The 17,872-nt window shown below is 34.4% G+C and overlaps 4 protein-coding genes across 5 annotated transcripts; 2 read left to right on the top strand and 2 right to left on the bottom strand.

Annotated features, from left to right (window-relative positions):
• Positions 1–87: 87 nt before the first annotated feature.
• On the bottom strand, positions 88–6,250 carry LOC116013726 (probable anion transporter 6, chloroplastic). 2 transcript variants are annotated; one of them, XM_031253626.1, is made up of 15 exons: positions 5,601–6,250; positions 4,965–5,110; positions 4,747–4,846; positions 4,459–4,511; positions 3,798–3,893; positions 3,524–3,604; positions 3,332–3,393; positions 2,917–2,984; positions 2,276–2,391; positions 1,853–1,889; positions 1,505–1,600; positions 1,144–1,285; positions 741–793; positions 544–630; positions 88–446 (listed from the first exon to the last, which is right to left on the bottom strand). In XM_031253626.1, the coding sequence occupies exons 1-15, from the start codon at positions 5,976–5,978 to the stop codon at positions 345–347; spliced, it is 1,617 nt and encodes a 538-aa protein (XP_031109486.1). In that variant the 5' UTR covers positions 5,979–6,250; the 3' UTR covers positions 88–344. The 2 variants fall into 2 exon arrangements, with proteins under 2 accessions (XP_031109486.1, XP_031109487.1); XM_031253627.1 differs by having other exon boundaries at positions 3,819–3,893; positions 5,601–6,248.
• Positions 6,251–7,122: 872 nt separating this feature from the next.
• Positions 7,123–9,199, bottom strand: LOC116012088 (pentatricopeptide repeat-containing protein At5g66520-like). The gene has a single exon (XM_031251555.1). The coding sequence runs from the start codon at positions 9,020–9,022 to the stop codon at positions 7,526–7,528; it is 1,497 nt and encodes a 498-aa protein (XP_031107415.1). The 5' UTR covers positions 9,023–9,199; the 3' UTR covers positions 7,123–7,525.
• Positions 9,200–9,201: 2 nt separating this feature from the next.
• Positions 9,202–11,132, top strand: LOC116012090 (protein SRG1-like). The gene is made up of 4 exons (XM_031251557.1): positions 9,202–9,537; positions 9,615–9,862; positions 10,359–10,686; positions 10,763–11,132. The coding sequence occupies exons 1-4, from the start codon at positions 9,409–9,411 to the stop codon at positions 10,997–10,999; spliced, it is 942 nt and encodes a 313-aa protein (XP_031107417.1). The 5' UTR covers positions 9,202–9,408; the 3' UTR covers positions 11,000–11,132.
• A 2,100-nt stretch (positions 11,133–13,232) lies between these two features.
• LOC116012091 (protein SRG1-like) lies at positions 13,233–14,253 on the top strand. Its single transcript, XM_031251558.1, has 2 exons — positions 13,233–13,601; positions 13,688–14,253. The coding sequence occupies exons 1-2, from the start codon at positions 13,359–13,361 to the stop codon at positions 13,967–13,969; spliced, it is 525 nt and encodes a 174-aa protein (XP_031107418.1). The 5' UTR covers positions 13,233–13,358; the 3' UTR covers positions 13,970–14,253.
• Positions 14,254–17,872: the final 3,619 nt, after the last annotated feature.

The raw sequence follows: 17,872 nt of genomic DNA, 5'->3' as shown, positions 1-17,872 counted from the left end.
AAAAAAAAAAAAAAAAAAAAAAAAAACTGTGGTGTGTATTGTAGATTAATAACGAACAGACTAAGTGAGCATTTGAGGAGAAGAAACTTTTGAATCTTTCAGGAGACAACTTGCTACGTACTACGTATTATATTTAACAGTGTTTGTGATACAATGTTGTCAGCCAATATGAAGTGCATATGAAATCCACAAAATTATATACTGCCTAAAACCTAGTATACTATTGTTGTATTCATAAATACAATAAAGCCACCATTGTTAACAAACAACATTGCCCTTTCTGCTCAAAATTGGCAAACAGGTTGGTTAGTCGTCGTGTTAGTAAACGAGCTGCCTGCGTAACATCAATCTTCCTTCGAGAAGTTCTGCGGCTTACTGCTCGCAAAAGCCAACCACACAATTGTACCAGTAAGGTAGAAGAAGATGGATGGTGCAAACAACGATATCTGCAAATGAGTTACAAACACAGTTGAAAACTACTTGACAAGTTCGAGCACAAGCCCCAAGCAGCAGCAGTTATAAGGAAGAGCGGTGAAAACTTACACTCCATGAGTGAGTTGAATCGAGAAGATAACCCGTAAGAGCAACACCAACGATTCCAGGCACTGCCCCAACAGTGTTCGTTATACCCTGCATGCAAGCAGTTTGTTCGTTACCTTTTTAGAACAGAAACTCAGATATTGTTGACGGGAATTGACACGATTTTGTCTACGTACTGAATTGTTTTATATACTACATACCAAAAGAATGCTTGCATATTCAGGTGAAATGTCTTGATGAGTGCAATATAGTCCTGCAATCGAAGAAGTAAAAAGGATTAAACTTGGGGGCAACCCCAGCCAAGTTGGTCGGGCTGTTGACTTAGTAACCATAAGGTTACAAGTTAGAATCCTAGCAGAGCAGCCTATTGGCCTTCTTAGTTTGAGCTAGTCAGCTATGGGCAACCTAGGCTGGTTTACCTCCTTGTAGTCATTTTCCGGCTAGGGCCACAAACCAGAATTACCCAATGCACGTCTTCGGGTAGTGGTTACGGTTTCCCTCATCACTCAGAAAGGATTAACCTTCCTAACTCCTAACCATACTTCCTCTGTAATTAGTTCAACAGTCTATATCCCCAGAAGCACAATGGACTGAACCCGATACCTGATAACGCAAAACTTGAGAGGGCTAAACCGCCAGTTAGAATTGTTACAACTTCCCACGGAGGCAAACCGAAATCCAAAGATGAGAGAATCATGCAGGCTGCAGGAGACAAAAATGCAATTGTCTGGCAAATTTTCCGTACCTGTCAGTTGAGAATGAGACATCAATATGCAATTTACAGGGTATTTCAATGTCAACTTTGTGGTTGCAGCCTTGCTAAATTGTAAGAAGTGACACGTAAATCACCAAGTGTTAAAAAGAAATGGGAAAGTTTGCATTCCCGTTTTGAGGTAGTAGATGAAGAAATGTCAAAACTAGACCTAATAATTTCACGAGTGGGATTTAAGACATGTGAAAGTACCACTGTAGTTTCAACTCCTTTGGAGATCAAGTTGTCAGCAAACTGTGATGCAATGGTGGTGACAAAGATTGAAGCTAACGGAGGAAAAACTGAGACCTGCAACGAAAAAGTATTGTTGAGGAGGAAAGTGTCACTCAAACAATTAAATGAATACCCATAAAACATGTTAACACTATTATATCAAGTAAACAGATTAGCATCTGGAACACGATACATTCTATCTAGTACTGGAACATAATGTACTAATTAGCACCGAAAAATAAAAAATGAAAAAAGAAAAGACTGAAAGTCGATGTTTTTTTTTTCTTTCACATTTACAATGGTACAAGAAAAAATATGGTAACTTACCCATGCTGCTTCTGTCAGATTAAGGTTCAGCTCCTCACTGCAGGACATGGAGATTAAAGACTCGTCTTTAAAAGAAAAATTAATAACATTTACAAAAGATATACTTGCAGAATATGCTCTCTTTTTTCTATCCTAAAACACGAGACAGCAAAGTGGCAATTTCTTGGTGATTTAATCTTGTCTCTGAGCGTGTCATGAAGTAACTTTCTGATTTAGCCCGGAAGAACTGATTCATTGGTCATCAATATTCATGCTTAAATCTATGTGTCAACATTTGAAACAATCAAGGTTTTTAAATAGAAGCATTCCAAATTATGGAGATACTGTCTTTCCCTCCTACATTGCCATCAAAAGTTTTACAGAGAAGAATAGTATGTCTATAATGACCAACCCTCAGAAAACTTGGTCATGGTTAAGAAATACCTGAAATATGTTGGAAGCCAAGACAGACAAGTGTAATGACCCCAACTTCCACAAAAATGGGTATATATCATGGCCCATACAGCTTTAGTTTGGAAAAATGCCTTCCAAGGTACATCCTAGAATTAAGTATCAATCAGTGAAATAAATCACCAAAACCAAAAGAATAGCACTAATATAAAATCGGTTTAAAAAATTTCTGACACAGCAGAATATTTGGGGAATTAGGACCGTGCTCACATCAAAACTGCAAAAAGAAGTTCATAGGTTGATCCTTTCAGGTGTCACTCTTAGAACTGTTATATATGGGCCATAAGTACCATAACTTCATAGAATTAGAAGGCCTATGAGTTGGGGTCAATTTTATCCTCCTTAATCTATGTTGGGCGGAGGCCTGTGAAGGGTCAAGTCCAGCACCAGGTGGCTAGGGGATTGTTGGGCAGAGGCCTAAAGGGCCAAGTCCAGCACCCTGCCTCTCGAAAATGTGGTGGTAGAAGGAAATAAAGTTGCACATTCACTACGAGCTATAGCTTTTGGCATAATGGTAAGCGTTTGATCCTAACAATCTAAATCTATAATAAATATAATGTAACTCGTATGCATCCTCTTAAAAAGACCACATAAATGAGAAAACTGAACCATACCTTAAGAGAATCACCCAACTCTGACAACGAAGGACTCGGTGATTTCTTTATGGACAAGGACTGAGGCCCTGTAAAACATTAAGAGTTAGATTTGCTCTATACAATGCTCGATCCAACACTGCAGGCACACAGTTAATCGGCATTGATCACATCCAGGGTTATTGGAAATGTTATCTACTGTTTATGTTTGGGTAGGACTACCTTTTACCAAGACAAACAGAAAAGTAGCAATAAAGGCATTTTTTTCCATTGTGAATTATTAAATTCTTCACTAATAGACTAAACAGATTGTTCGAGAAGTGTTTATGCAGGGCAAGGGGAAAAAACTTTCCGCATGCTAATAATTCTTAACTTCGTAGGCAACTAAATAAACACTGGTGCATGTGAAAGGAAAGAAAAAGGAAATTGTACTTACCAGACATAGTTGTTTGAAAGAAAGAGGACTGGTCTTCTTTCACTATCTGAAATCCCAAGAACCTGAAATATATAAAGACGGTATCATTATAACCTATGCAGCTTCTTCTGTAATTATAAAAGATTGGAACGAAATGAGTTCTTTCTCTAGAGATATGAGAAAACTGAATTTTAATGCCACGTGGCAACTAACCAAGCTATGCCAAGGAAGCCAAACATGTAAAATACAGATTCCCAGCCAAAATTTTGGATTAGAGGAGGAGCCAAAAGAAGTCTGCAAGTTCATGACACTATAAGTGACTAGGTATCCAATATGGAAATTTCAGCAGATAAAGAATTCTAGAAACAAAGCATAATTGGCCTAAGGTTCACAAGATTGCCAATTTAAAAACAACTACTTTAGAAGGCAGTGCCATAGGCAATATTACAAAAATACATTGACAAATTTAAGTTTTTAATGACTTAACGGGATTATTGAAGTAATATACCCTGTAACGCTTCCAAAACTTAAACCACCAAAAACAAATGATACTGCCCGTGAACGCTCTTCCAATGGTATTGACCTATACAAGTTCAACACCACCGTAAGAAGAATAAACAAAAGCATAAATATATAATCTTCTTAGCAGAACTGAACTAAGGAGTATTACCATTAAATGAACCATCACTACAAATGTTACATAAAGAACAAAAGAAAATTGAAACATAAAAGTTAACTTGTTTGCATCTATGGGTATATATGTAAGCATAGTGAATCTGAAATCCTAGGCATTTGTACCAAAAACATCTTAACTGCAGTGTACAAAATATCTAGAGAACAGCCTTAATGAAACAATCCATAATTATTAAGCATTTGTTCAACCATAGTAAAGTAACTTATGTGCATCTATTCCAGAAATATAACTATGAACCATCATTGTAGCTATGGAAAAACTTCACTTTCAAAATCTTTCTAGTTGAAAAACTAAGAAGCAGTGCAAGGTATAAGGAGAAGTTTCAACTTTCATGAGCAGCAGCACAACCACAAAAGGGTATCCAGAATACCAAAAGATGTGTAGAGAACACAAATTTAGTAGACTAGAAACTATCAAAGATTCATGCCTCTAAATTCTTTTCAGTCACACATGCCTGGCTATCAGGTCAGTGGCAGCTGATGGTGAAACACCTTCTCCTATTCCAACCTGCATATGCAATAACGATTAATGTATTATTAGGTTGAAAATACTGAGTAGAAGACTATAAAATCTTATGGGTATAGCATCAAGGACACATGCTCTTAATTCTGCATTTTCATTGTGAATTACTCTATACAAAATAAAATATTAAAACTAAATAGAGTGCAGTTAAAATGATAAACAATTAATACACATCTCCTTGTTAAATCCCTAGAGAAATGAAAGAAAGTATCAAAATTACCAAAATCCTAGAAAAAATGAGAGCAGGCATAAACCCTGAAAGAATGGGAACTAGTGCCGTTGCGAGTGACCAGACAAGAACTCCAACTTCAAGAACCTTTCTGCAGATGCAAGGAGAACCAAATGAGCAGGTTTCAATGTAAACTAGCATGTATTCTTTCCTTTTATGGATTATCAAATTTACTATGCAAATACATGACAATTCAATAAACAAATTACCGGCCACCAAATATCTTTGCCAGCCAACCTCCTGGCAATTGACTTAATGCATAGCCCCAGAAGAAAGATGATTGTACCAATCCAGCTACAGAAGAATTCCATCCAAATTGATGCGACATTGGAATTATGGCAACACTCAAATTCACCTATTAAGTAAAGGAAGTATCTGTTTCATGCTGTTTATACAATCAAACTCCAACTTGGAAAGGCAATATTGTAAAAGCGAGGCCTACTTTACATCATTTCATATCTTCCATTCTAATAAAAGGTGTAGTGAACTTTCTAAATGAAAAACCTTTCACCATCTCATGATGATTTCTAAAAATAAAAAATAAATCAAGAATTACTGAGATTATGCAGCTAAATCAAGAATATAGTAAACATCAACTCAAACTGGCCTAAACATTACACCGTTGGGTGCAATTTCCCCAAACGTGTAAGAGTTAAATAGATACAACAAGGAGAACATGATTCCACTATGATCAATGAGTATAAACATGACTGTCATTAAATTCATCCAACTATAGACTATGCTCAAAATCTCAGCAAAAATTCAAATTTGACAAGTTTTGCATACTTCAAAAACACTCATATTAAGTAATCAATGCATGCTCAGAAAAGAAAAAAGTTGATTACCTTATCCATGTTACAGATAACAAAGGCAAGAGCAGTAGTCCCAATAAGCTTATATCTTTGAGGAAGATTCTTCCATGGTGGCCAATCCCCATAAACCCCCACTTCATTTTCCCTACTTTCAGCTCCCAATTCATCCCCAGAAGTTTGAATCAGCCCACCCTTCTTGCCCAATTCTCCATTCAGTCCAATCCCATTAAGTGTTTTCTTGGTTTCCAATAGGAATTCCTTCTCTTTCTCTTTGAGACAAGAAACTCTGAACCTAAATCCATGCTTAATGGGTGGTAAACTTATGGGCTTAAAGATTTGAGCTTTATGGGTTGTATACTGTGAAAGACAGCAGAAATGGTTTTCTGCTCTTACCGTGAGCAGCTTAGCCATGGACAACAAACAATAAAATATTGCAACAATTAGCAGCAAAGTGGAGAGCTATTAAACCAAGAAACATCAAATTACAACAGGGAATGATATCTGAAGCTCAAAAGTGACCAACTTTAGTTTTTTTTCTCTCTTTTCTTGATTTTTTTTGGAGCAGAATGAGGGATTGAACTTGAGAGGATTGCCGGTTTGCCACGGAAGTACTAATATTCGTCACAAAAGACTTTGTGGCGAGAATTAAATGATTGTCGACGTTAGAGAATCTGGGACACAAACATACTTGAGCTTAAACACAAGGAAAATGGTGTATTAGACTATGAGAGTATATACTCCCTTCTCAGGAAAAAATAAAACACTTTAAAATGTTGAAAATAAATATAAAGTACATGTAGAAAATTTTAAAATAATCCTAAATATTTTTATTTTCAAAAATATATACTCTAATTATACCACATAAAAATAAACTTATATATTATCCTAATTATTTTTAATCTATATCTAATACGGTACAAACCAAAGTATAAAATGAGAGTAAATGAAATACACTTAATTGGTGGATGACCGAAATTTACTATGCCAAATTGCCAACAAGAGTTATTTTATACTTTTTTGTAAATAATCCTCATTTGTAAATTGCAATCAATCAACAATCGAAAAATTCATCTCTTAACTTTTTAACTTTGTAATATATTACAGTAATTATTATAAGACTAATGTTATCTATATAAGTTTAAAGATTGGTTAGATGTTTGGGAAGAAAGACTAAGGATCAAGGACAGTGTGGGAACAACCGATCAAAGTGAGAGTTTTTTGTGCACAATAAGTAAAGGTCTAGCCACTGTGTTTACAAGTCGAGTTATGAGAATTCTTGGGGTTAGAGATTCAACACTTTGGAAAAAAAGTTTAAAGATTGCAACATGAGCCACACTAGATATCTTATTTATTTATCTTATAAAAATAGCCCAAGTCCTAAATCTTGCTTTCACTTATAATTTCTAATTTCTAAATATTTTTAACAAGACAACACATAAAACTTAAAAGAATCCGACTAACCTAGTATTATATTTATCTTGTTTACAGAGTTATAATATTCAAAATCCAAGGTCATTTCAATGGATAATGACTCATCTCAGTTTCTTGCACGAAATTTATAACAAGAAAAGCCAAGTGTAATGCTACTTCTGTCTTATATAATAAATACATCAAAGAGTAAACATAAATTCTGAAGTTTCTTTACTGAGATACATTACATTGCTAGATATTCAAGACTGCTGCACATTTCCCATGTCTTAGGATGCAACAGATCACTTGCAAGAAACTCTTCAACCACCCCATTGTTACAATGGATTTCCCCCGACCTCCGCCCAATAATTCTCCCTCCCCCTCCCTTAGTTAACTGCACCTGACTCTGATACCACTTGTTAGATCAAGTGCTCGAAAGGCACGGTGCTAGACTTGCCCCTTCCGATCTCTGCCCAACAATCCCCTAAACAATTCCCTAGTCACTTGGTGTTGGACTTGGCCTTTCGCCGGCCTCTGACCAACACCCATTAACCATTAACCTCTATGGAACTGCATCCAGGTTTCTTCTTCATTCCTGCATCTTCAATCAATTGTCTCACATTTTTAGCTTCTGCATCCCACCCAGCTTCCTTGTACATTATGTATGAAAGCATATGAGTCCCATAGTTAGCTGCCCTTGTATTACAAAGTTTTCTCCATAACCTGTTCCCAATTTCAACATTGCCATATACCCTGCACGCGCTCAGCAATGCGCCCCAAACATTGGGATCGCATTTTTCTATTCCACCCATCTTCTCATCGATGAATTTCTCGGCTTCCTCTAAGTTACCAGCTCTTGCTAGGAGGTCTACAACGCACGCGTGATGCTCAAATCTTGGTTTCACTCCATAAACACTACTCATCTTATCAAATAACAGAAGGCCATTGTCTATTAACTTTGCATGAGTGCAGGCAGAGAGAAGGGAGATGAATGTGGTCTCATTTGGTCGTGCCCCGGTTGATACCATTTTATCAAACATATGAAGGGATTTTACTGCATCTCCATTCATTGCAAATCCTGATAGAATAGCATTCCATGATCCAGTATCTTTACAGGAAATCCCCTCGAAAACAGACAAAGCAAAGTCCATTCTACCACACTTTGAGTACATATCCACCAATGCAGTGGCTAAAATGAGGTTTGAATCATATCCATACCGCTTGGCCAACGAGTGAATCCATAAGCCTTGCTCTAATGAGCCGAGATGAGCACAAGCTGTGACCGCAGTCACAAGCACCGACTCGTTAGGCCTCATACCAACCTCTTCCATTTGCCTATACAACACCATAACTTCCTTGAAATCACTAACCCGTGAATAAGCTGCCAGTATTGTGCTCCAAGAAATCACATTTCTGTCAGGCATTTCCTCAAACAGTGCTCGGGCTTTACTCACCTCCCCAGTTTTCCCATACCCATCAATCATGGTCGTCCACATCACCACATCTCTCTCAGGAATTTCATCGAACAGCATACCGGCCTTCCTCATATCAAGACCCAACGAGTAAAACTCAATCAACGCACTGGCAATAAAACGATCTTGCTGAAACCCAAGTTTAAATATATGGGCATGTACCGAAAAACCCATTTCCCTAGAATCATCCAAGACCATAGAACAGGCCTTGATCAGGGGTGTAAACGTATAATTATTCACAATAAGCTTATAACTGAGCATTTCTTTGTAACAAAGAATTGCGGGCACCGGCAAATGCGATTGCACGTATCCTCTGATCATGGTATTGTACACGAACGTGCTCCGGAATTGAAGATTCTGAAAAATGGCGCGCGCATACGAGAAGAAAGCGGGGTTCTTGGAGGAGACGGCGAAGGATAGAAGCGGGGAGATGGAGGAAGGGCTCTCGGGGAGATAGAGTTTGAGGAGATGGGCATGGATTTGCTTGAGGTGGCTTAGGGTTTTGCATTTTTGCATGAAGAGGGATAGAGTAGAATCGGTTTGGGTAGCAGTGATAAAGGGCTTTTGAATCATTCGAATGGCGGGCGGTCATTTCCCTGCCTCCTGTCCTGTAAGTGTTTGATGTAATGACTGCATCACTTAAATTTAGAGGTAGTAAAACTCAAAAATAAATAAATAAATTTAGGTCGTGATCACCTAGAAAAAATCCATAAAATAATATGCAAACCTTGGATCTCGAACATCATACAACTTTCATGTACTTCTCCGGCCCCAATTTATCTGCTTTGCTTACTATTCTAGTAAATGGTTTGATTAAATTCTAGTCTAAATTTCAATAGTTTGATCCAGTTTGGAAGCCATGGCTGAATCTTTGCCTCCTACCAAGTCACCCAAGCCAGTTCAACAACTAGCTGCAGAAGCCTGCAAGCAAGTCCCAGAAAACTATATTCAATCCAAAGATGCTGATATTCAAGCCTCTTGCCCTCTACTGGATCTTGCTTCTATTGATCTTAGCCTTCTCTCATCTTCAACGCCATCGCCGGCCCGGGAAAAGGAGCTCACTAAACTCAGATCAACGCTGCTTTCAGGTTGGCCATTATATTATTTGGCTTTTTGGGGCCTTGGTTTTCTTATCTGCTTATGAGGATTGTTTAACATTATTCAGGCAATAAACCATGGGATTTCGGATGATTTCCTTGACAAAGTTGGCGAAATCGGCAAAAGCTTCTTTGCTCTTTCAATGCAGGAGAAGCAGAAATATGGGAGAACTGCTGATGATACTGAGGGGTATGGAAATGATTCAGTTCTCTCGGAACATCAAATTCTTGATTGGAATGATAGATTGTATCTTACTGTGAGCCCTGAAGAGCAAATAAAGTACAATCTCTGGCCTGCAAATCCTGAAAATTTTAGGTTTGTTTTCGTTCCATTCTTACCTTTGGCATGGGTCGGCTCTGATACTGAGCATGCGTTTCATCTCAATTAAAAGTCTAAGCTAATAATTGGATTGCATATTTATGTTTATACGGAGTATACTATATGTATTGGGCGGAGGCCAGTAAGCCCATTAATTGGTAGCTAGAGAATTGCTGCGGTAAAAGGCCAAGCCCATCAATTGGTGGCTACGAGATTGTTGGATAGAGACTCGTGAAAGGCCAAATTCAGCATCCTGCCTCTCAAAAATGTAATGTGCTACGAACTATTATTTTTAAAGCAGTAGTAAGTGCTTGATCCTAATAGTGTGCTCAACATTTAGCACCATCAAGGTATAAGACAGGATATCCTGTTGTTTTTAGCACTTCCTGGGATAGCATAAAATATCTTGAATTCCTCTTAAGCTATCCTCTCCTTATCCCACCCCATCATAATCAAACATGGATCAGAAGTTCCCATTTTACTTACTTGGCAGGGAAGTTCTGCAAGAATATATCAAGAAGCTGATTGCCTTAAATGAGCTCCTACTTAAGGCCATGGCATTGTCACTGAACCTGGAGGAGAACAGCTTTGTGAACCAGTTTGGAGATCGAGCATCCGTGGTAGCAAGGTTCAACTTCTATCCCCCATGCTCGAGCCCTGATCTTGTTCTCGGTGTGAAGCAACACGCGGATGGCGGAGTCTTCACTTTCCTGTTGCAGGACAAAGATGTTGAAGGGCTTCAGGTCCAGAAAGATGGTCAGTGGTTCAGAGTCCCCATAGTTCCATATGCCATCGTTGTCAATGTCGGAGATCAAGCCGAGGTAGTTATAGATCACGAGGTAGTTCGATCTAACTGTAACATAAGCATAGTGAACATTGATGATGTTTTGTTTACAGATAATGACTAATGGGGTGTTGAAGAGTCCAGTGCATAGGGTGGTGACAAACACAGAGAGGGAAAGGAACACTTTGGCTGTGTTTTTTGAGCCAGATTCAAATAGTGAGATTGGACCAGTGGAGAAGCTGATCACTGAAGAAAGGCCAAGATTATACAGGAATATCAGGAATTTTGGTGGGCTGTTTTTTCAGAATTACCAGCAGGGAAAGAGACCATTAGATGTTGTAAGGATTTGATTTTTTTATTTTTTTTTTGAGGAGTAAGGATTTGATTTCTTGTTTCTGAAACTGCCAATCCAATCGTCATTTTCCTTTCCTTGGACATTTCTTTGGTAAATAAAAGTACTAAATGTACCCATTGAAGACTTTACTACGTTTCCCTTCACATTTTTTGTGCTGAAGGAGTGTTTTAACGCAAAAGATAAGGTGGCCAATTTTATAAAGACATAGGCCCTGTTTAGTAAATAATTAGCCTATCAGTTAATTTTGGCTTATTTAACCACTATTAGTTGTTTGGTTAATAAGTTTTTTGTAACTCCAAAATACTAAAACTCAAAAGGTTACTCAAAGCAGCCTTTTCAATTAGCTTTTTGAGAAAAGAAATTATACCAAACAGCTATCAGCTAACAGCTAATTTATCAAACAACTTTCTACAATCAGCCAATGTTATCAACTAATCATACATTCTAACCCAAACAGCCAACCCAATCAGCCAACAGCCATTTACCAAATAGGGCCATAATGATTACAGTTGAGCCCAATTTGACCTTTTGGTTTCGGTTGTTAGCCCAAACCATCTTCAAACGCAAATTATATCATGGACCAAAGTTTATCCCGTGTATGGTAGATCTTGATCTAAATTATGTACCTACAGTAATATATCATATTTTTAAATTAACAAATTATGTGCATTTAAATAAATTGAAACTGAAAGTACATGATATATGTTAACTGTAACATGTATATAATGTCAATTGAAAGTATATATAGTAGATCACTACTTTCGTAGAGAGAACAAAACCGTGTGGAGACAGGCTAGTCGATCAAGTTGGCAGTAGACCGTGGGAACAATGACTACTGGATTTTAATAACCCTCCTAATGAAGTTCTATTGATCCTTGAGGAAGATTTAGTGGGATTCCCTTGTAACCGTTATACATGCCTCTAGTAGTTACTCTTAGTTTGTCGAGTTTTCCTTCTTATTTATTTATTTATATTTTAAAAAAATTATAGCCTGATTATGATTTTTTTTTCCCTTCATTGTCGCACATATTACTTATCTCAATTTATGATCCAATTAAGAATATTTCTCCTCCCTTTATTCTATTGCATCTTTTTATTAACCTTACATTTTGTCATGTTAAAAAGTCAATGAACCATGTAACTTATGTTTTAGACTTTTAGTTATGGTTACGTGTTCATAGTCTAGTACAATGTCTTAGAGTTCGTCTCCTATTTTCTGTATTTGTGATTTTTATTTTTTGTTTCCAACTAATGATATTTGTTAGTTTGACTTTCAATAAAAAAAATAAAAAAATTAAAAAAATTAAAAAAAAAATAAAAAGAGGAAAGAAAGAAAGAAAGAAAAGCTTTAGGTATCTAGATAATTTGTAGTATTTTCACCATCATTTCCCTCCCTCTTGAAAGTGTTTGATGTAATGTTTGCATCACTTAACTAATTGAATGTGATTGAATATAAGCTAAATTTTAATTTTTCTTTTTAGTTACATCACAGGTGTTTTGAGCCTACCCTGATTATAGAAGACACGTTTAGGTCTAGACTAATTATCGTGTCAGATTGATTTCTCTATACGAGAGAGAATTTGAACTCCCAACCTCTCTTTAAATGATGTGTATGGTTATCCACTCTAAAGCCTTCCTCAATAGTGATCGGTTTTTAAGTAGTTTTTACGGTGTTATTAGGAAAGAGAAGATGAAAGGGGAGGAGAAAAAAAAAACAAAAAAACAAAATTTGGCAACAATTTAATTTTAAAAAAAAATGAAGAGGAATTACGTGCCCAGGGGCGCGTGCGCTGGCGCGCAAGTTGTGCGTTCGGCTGTTTTCCACATTGGGCCCCACTAATTCTGCAAAACCCTCATATTTACACTAAACATTTTTTTCTAGCCCCCCAAATTATCACTCTTCCACCTTATCATTTTTTTCTTAAAATCTGTGTAAAACTCATCAATGGGAAAGGCCCAATTAAATTGTTTGACTTTTAATTTATAAATAAATAAAATATGACACTGTTATTTACTGTGATAAAATATCTGTTATCATTTTAAATTAATGGTCAAAAAATCAAAGAGAAAGCATACTTGGTTGTCCATACTAAAATAGAAATAGCAATTCTTTTTTGTGTGTGAAAAATTCGTTGGATTTGACCATAATAAAATTAAATAAATAAATTTAGGTTGTGATTACCTAGAAAAAATCCATAAAATAATATGCAAACCTTGGATCTCGAACATCATACAACTATCATATGAATCATATATTTCTCCGGCCCCAACTTATCTGCTTTGCTTACTATTCTAGTAATTGGTTTGATTAAATTCTAGTCTAAATTTTAATAGTTTGATCCACTTAGGGAGCCATGGCTGAATCTTTGCCTCCTACCAAGTCACCCAAGCCAGTTCAACAACTAGCTGCAGAAGCCTGCAAGCAAGTCCCAGAAAACTATATTCAATCCAAAGATGCTGATATTCAACCCTCTTGCCCTCTACTGGATCTTGCTTCTATTGATCTTAGCCTTCTCTCATCTTCAACGCCATCGCCGGCCCGGGAAAAGGAGCTCTCTAAACTCAGATCAACTCTCAGTTCTTGCGGCTGTTTTCAGGTTGAATTATACACATGGCCATTATTTGGGTTTTTGGGGGTCTTGGTTTTCTTGTCTGCTTATGAGGATTGTTTAACATTATTCAGGCAATAAACCATGGGATTTCAGATGATTTCCTTGACAAAGTTGGCGAAATCGGCAAAAGCTTCTTTGCTCTTCCAATGGAGGAGAAGCAGAAATATGGGAGAAGTCCTGATGATACTGAGGGGTATGGAAATGATTCAGTTCTCTCGGAACATCAAATTCTTGATTGGACTGATAGATTGTATCTTACTGTGAGCCCTGAAGAGCAGATAAAGTACAATCTCTGGCCTGCAAATCCTGAAAATTTTAGGTTTGTTTTCATTCCATTCTTACCTTTGTCATGAGTTGGCTTTGTTACCAAATTAGAGCATGTGCTTTATCTCTATTATATGTGTTATATATTATATGTGTTGGGCGGAGGCCAGTAAAATGTCTAAGTCCATCAATTGGTGACTAAAGAATTGTTGGAGGGTGGCCAGTGAAAGTCCAAGTCCATCAATTGGTGGCTATGAGATGGTTGTACAGAGGCCCGTGAAAGGTCAAATTTAGCATCCTCCTCTCAAAAATGTAATGTCAAAAATAAAATTATGTCTTTGCTACGAGCTAGCAGTAATAAGTGTTTGATCTATGCTCAACATTTAGCACCATCAAGGTATAAGACAGGATATCCTGTTGTTTTTAGCACTTCCTGGGATAGNTCCCTAGTTTAAGAAAAAAGAATAAATAAATTAATAAAATTTTGAAAATTTAAAATATTATGTATTCCAAATATATTAAAAGGTAGTTTCTCGCTTCAATTTGCTGGGTAATGGGTTATTTGAGTACTTTCATTGTCAACAAATCCCCAAGTAGTTAATACTTAACATGATTGGTTTCAAACTATTCTTTTTTATTTTTTTCATGGTATTAAAGAAATACATATGTATCATTTTTTGGTGTAACTACTAATTTATTTAATTCAATAAGAGTAAAATAGAGTGATTCCGCTTCAATTTGTTGGGTTATTATTTGAGTACTCTCTTTGTCAACCAATCCCCAAGTAGTTAATATAATTAGCTTCAAATTATTTAAAAAAAAATTTTTATAGTATTAATAAAATACTTGGTAAATAAATATATAACATTATTTTTTACTATAACTTTGATATTTAATTACAAGATATCGTAAAAATAAGATAATGGACAATGTAATGAATATCAATTGATAAATTTGAATGTAAAGAATCTTTGCATGAGAGAAAATAAAGACAATATAACTAATGAAATTATTTCTCTTATTTAATTTAATTTTTTGATAATGAATAATTTTTTCAAATAAAGGTATTGTAGACACATAATTCTAAATTAAAGAAATACATATGTATCATTTTTTGTTGTAGCTACTAATTTATTTAATTTAATAAGAGTAAAATAGAGTGAGAAACTTAATTATGTCAAATTTGATTGAAATGAGGTTCGAACCTAAGACCTTTCTTATAGAAATTAATGGGTAAATTAAAAGTTAACGGAATATTAACGGAGAAGAGAATATTTAACGGAAAACTTAACGGATAATCATAAAAGTAAGGTTAAATTAGGTAATCTTTATTAATAATATTAATCTGAATTATCTTAACCGTCTATTTGATTAAATAATTCATCTGAACCATCCATTTGATTAAATAATTTGACCGCCATTTTTTTTATTCATTTTAGGCCTAACTCTCATTGGCTAGTAGATATAAACTTGTTTATTATAAATAATATATTTACTCTATGCATCACTTTATCGCCTTATTCATTTATTTTCTTTATTATTTGGTGTAAATTAATATTAATATTATTATTGGTGCTTTCATAATGCAAAATTTTTAGTTTGCGTTCTGTTTGTCCACGCACACTAAAAAAGTATAAAACAGAATTAAAGAATTTTAACTTCAAAATTTTATCACTTAAGTAATAAAGCCTTAATGCAGTTTTTTTTTTTATTAAAAAAGTATGATACTATTCTCTTATCTTATTTTACCTATCACGTTTACTATTCATTGGACACAACAACTCTTTCTTCTTCTTTTTTTTCTTTTAAAAAAAAAAAACTATTTTCTAATTATTGTTAAATTGTTTTTTTTGTGTGTTTAATATCACTTTTAATATATTTTATAAATATATAAATTTTATATACTAATAATAAACTTAATATTACATATAAAAATAGATTGTAAATGACTTCAATTAAATATTATTAACTAAATTAGACACATAAAATGGTACAAATGTGTAATTACAAATATGACATTTTTTTAGTAGTTAGCCCAATGTTTTTTTCTGTAGAATAATGAAGATGTAATTAGCTTAGCCCAATGTGTTTTTCTGGTACATATAGTGAAAATCCCTCGTAGGCCAACTGCCATTAGCCTATTTGGACCGAAAAACATTATTGGCATGTAACAATAATCCCCACATGTCAAGGATATAAATGGATAAAACCTCATGACTTTAAGAGTTTGTTTAGAAATTTAGAAATTTTTTTTTTAAATAACTTAATTTTTTAAAAATAATTTAATTTTCTATTGTTTAGTTGAAGGTTAAAAAATTATATTTTTTCTGTTTGGCTGAAAGTTAAGAAGTTGCAATTTTTCTGTTTAGATTATTTTCTTGAAAATAGACATATTATTATTTGTTAATAATAATATCTAATACATACATACATATATATATATATATATATATATATATATATATATATATATATATATATATACACACACACTATACTAATAAGAGCCAAATAAAGTTAGGCCTATAATGGGTAGAAAAATTGACGGTCAAATTATTAAATCAAATGAATGGTTCAAATTGTTTAGATTTATATTTTTCATTGAGATTTCCTAATTTATCCTTAATTATATGATTATCAGTTAAATTTTTCGTTAAATATTCTCTTCTCCGTTAATATTCCATTAAATTTTAACTTACCTATTAATTTCTATAAGCAAGGTCTTAGATTCGAACCTTATCACAATCAATGTTGGCATTAATTGTTGAACATATACTACAAATATGTTAGAGTATATTATTCAAAAGTAAGTACCTCACCCTATTACTTTTATTAAATTAAAATAAATTATTAGTTACAACAAAAAAATAGATATGCATTTCTTTAATTTATAATTCGATGTCTACAATGCCTTTATTTAGGGATGACCACGGTTCGGTTCGAACCGAACCATGCACTGCTGGAATCGGACCGGACAGAGCCGGTTCCTTTAAACCGGAATTTAAAAAAAAAATATTATCTATTATTTAGTTAAAGTTTAATTATTATTTGATTAAATTTTAAACTTTAAATAACATTTTAAAATTCAACTATAACAATTTTATTTTTCAAATATAGTTTAACTTTGAAGTTTAAATATTTAATATAACTATTTCTAAAATATTTTAGAATGAAAACTTTTCAACAAAAAATATTAATTGTTGAATTTGGACAATTTTAAAAGTTAAAAAAATTACAAATAAAAATTTAAAAAATCCGGTTCGAACCGGAACCGCCGGTTCTGAACCGTACCTGGAAGGTTCGATTCCGGTTCGGTCGATTTCAGAACCGGAACCGAACCGTGGTCATGACTACCTTTATTCAAAAAAAATTATTCATTATCAAAAAATTTAAAAAGAGATATAATTTCATTAGTTATATTGTCTATATTTTCTCCAATGCAAAGATTCATTACCTTCAAATTTATTAATTAATTATATTCACTATATTGTTCATTATTTTCTTTTTACATTATCTTGTAATTAAATATCAAAGTTATACTAACAAATTAATGTTACGCCGTATATATTTATTTACCAAGTATTATGTTAATAACATAAAAAAAAATTTGTTTAAAAGTTTGAAGTCAATCATATTAATTACTTAGGGAGGATTTGTTAACAAAGAAGACATACAAATAACCCAATAAATTGATTTAAAACTCATTATTAAAAATGTCAATGTAGGGCAATAGAATATTGTGACAGACTTAACGCATTGAAAAGATACAACGGGACAAATCCACAACTTCCTACATCATAATCTCATTGCATGCACTACCCTCTATACAACTACAATAATACAATTGCACATGACACATTACCAAACCAATACCAATACCGATAAAGACAATGACAATGCTACCCGAAAGAGAATTAAAAAGTCTTAGAGAAATTCAAACGAAAAAGTATTACTTCGTATTTAGGAAGGTGACAACACTAGTCGCCTTCCCA

This window comes from Ipomoea triloba, chromosome 3 (genome assembly GCF_003576645.1).
Source record: "Ipomoea triloba cultivar NCNSP0323 chromosome 3, ASM357664v1".
NCBI lineage: Eukaryota > Viridiplantae > Streptophyta > Magnoliopsida > Solanales > Convolvulaceae > Ipomoea > Ipomoea triloba.
Note: the sequence above shows the minus strand (reverse complement) of the source record. Positions and strands in the feature narration are given on the sequence as shown.

Excerpts from the sequence above, each read along its gene's own strand:
- LOC116012088 (XM_031251555.1), bottom strand. The coding sequence starts at position 9,022 with ATGATTCAAAAGCCCTTTATCACTGCTACCCAAACCGATTCTACTCTA.
- LOC116012090 (XM_031251557.1), top strand. The coding sequence starts at position 9,409 with ATGCTGATATTCAAGCCTCTTGCCCTCTACTGGATCTTGCTTCTATTG. Across the intron at positions 9,538-9,614 it reads CAGATCAACGCTGCTTTCAG|GCAATAAACCATGGGATTTC; the intron begins GTTGGCCATTAT and ends AACATTATTCAG. Across the intron at positions 10,687-10,762 it reads ATGTCGGAGATCAAGCCGAG|ATAATGACTAATGGGGTGTT; the intron begins GTAGTTATAGAT and ends TTTTGTTTACAG.
- LOC116012091 (XM_031251558.1), top strand. The coding sequence starts at position 13,359 with ATGGCTGAATCTTTGCCTCCTACCAAGTCACCCAAGCCAGTTCAACAA. Across the intron at positions 13,602-13,687 it reads GTTCTTGCGGCTGTTTTCAG|GCAATAAACCATGGGATTTC; the intron begins GTTGAATTATAC and ends AACATTATTCAG.
- LOC116013726 (XM_031253626.1), bottom strand. The coding sequence starts at position 5,978 with ATGGCTAAGCTGCTCACGGTAAGAGCAGAAAACCATTTCTGCTGTCTT. Across the intron at positions 4,847-4,964 it reads GCAAAGATATTTGGTGGCCG|AAAGGTTCTTGAAGTTGGAG; the intron begins GTAATTTGTTTA and ends TTGCATCTGCAG. Across the intron at positions 2,392-2,916 it reads AGTTGGGTGATTCTCTTAAG|GATGTACCTTGGAAGGCATT; the intron begins GTATGGTTCAGT and ends ACTTAATTCTAG.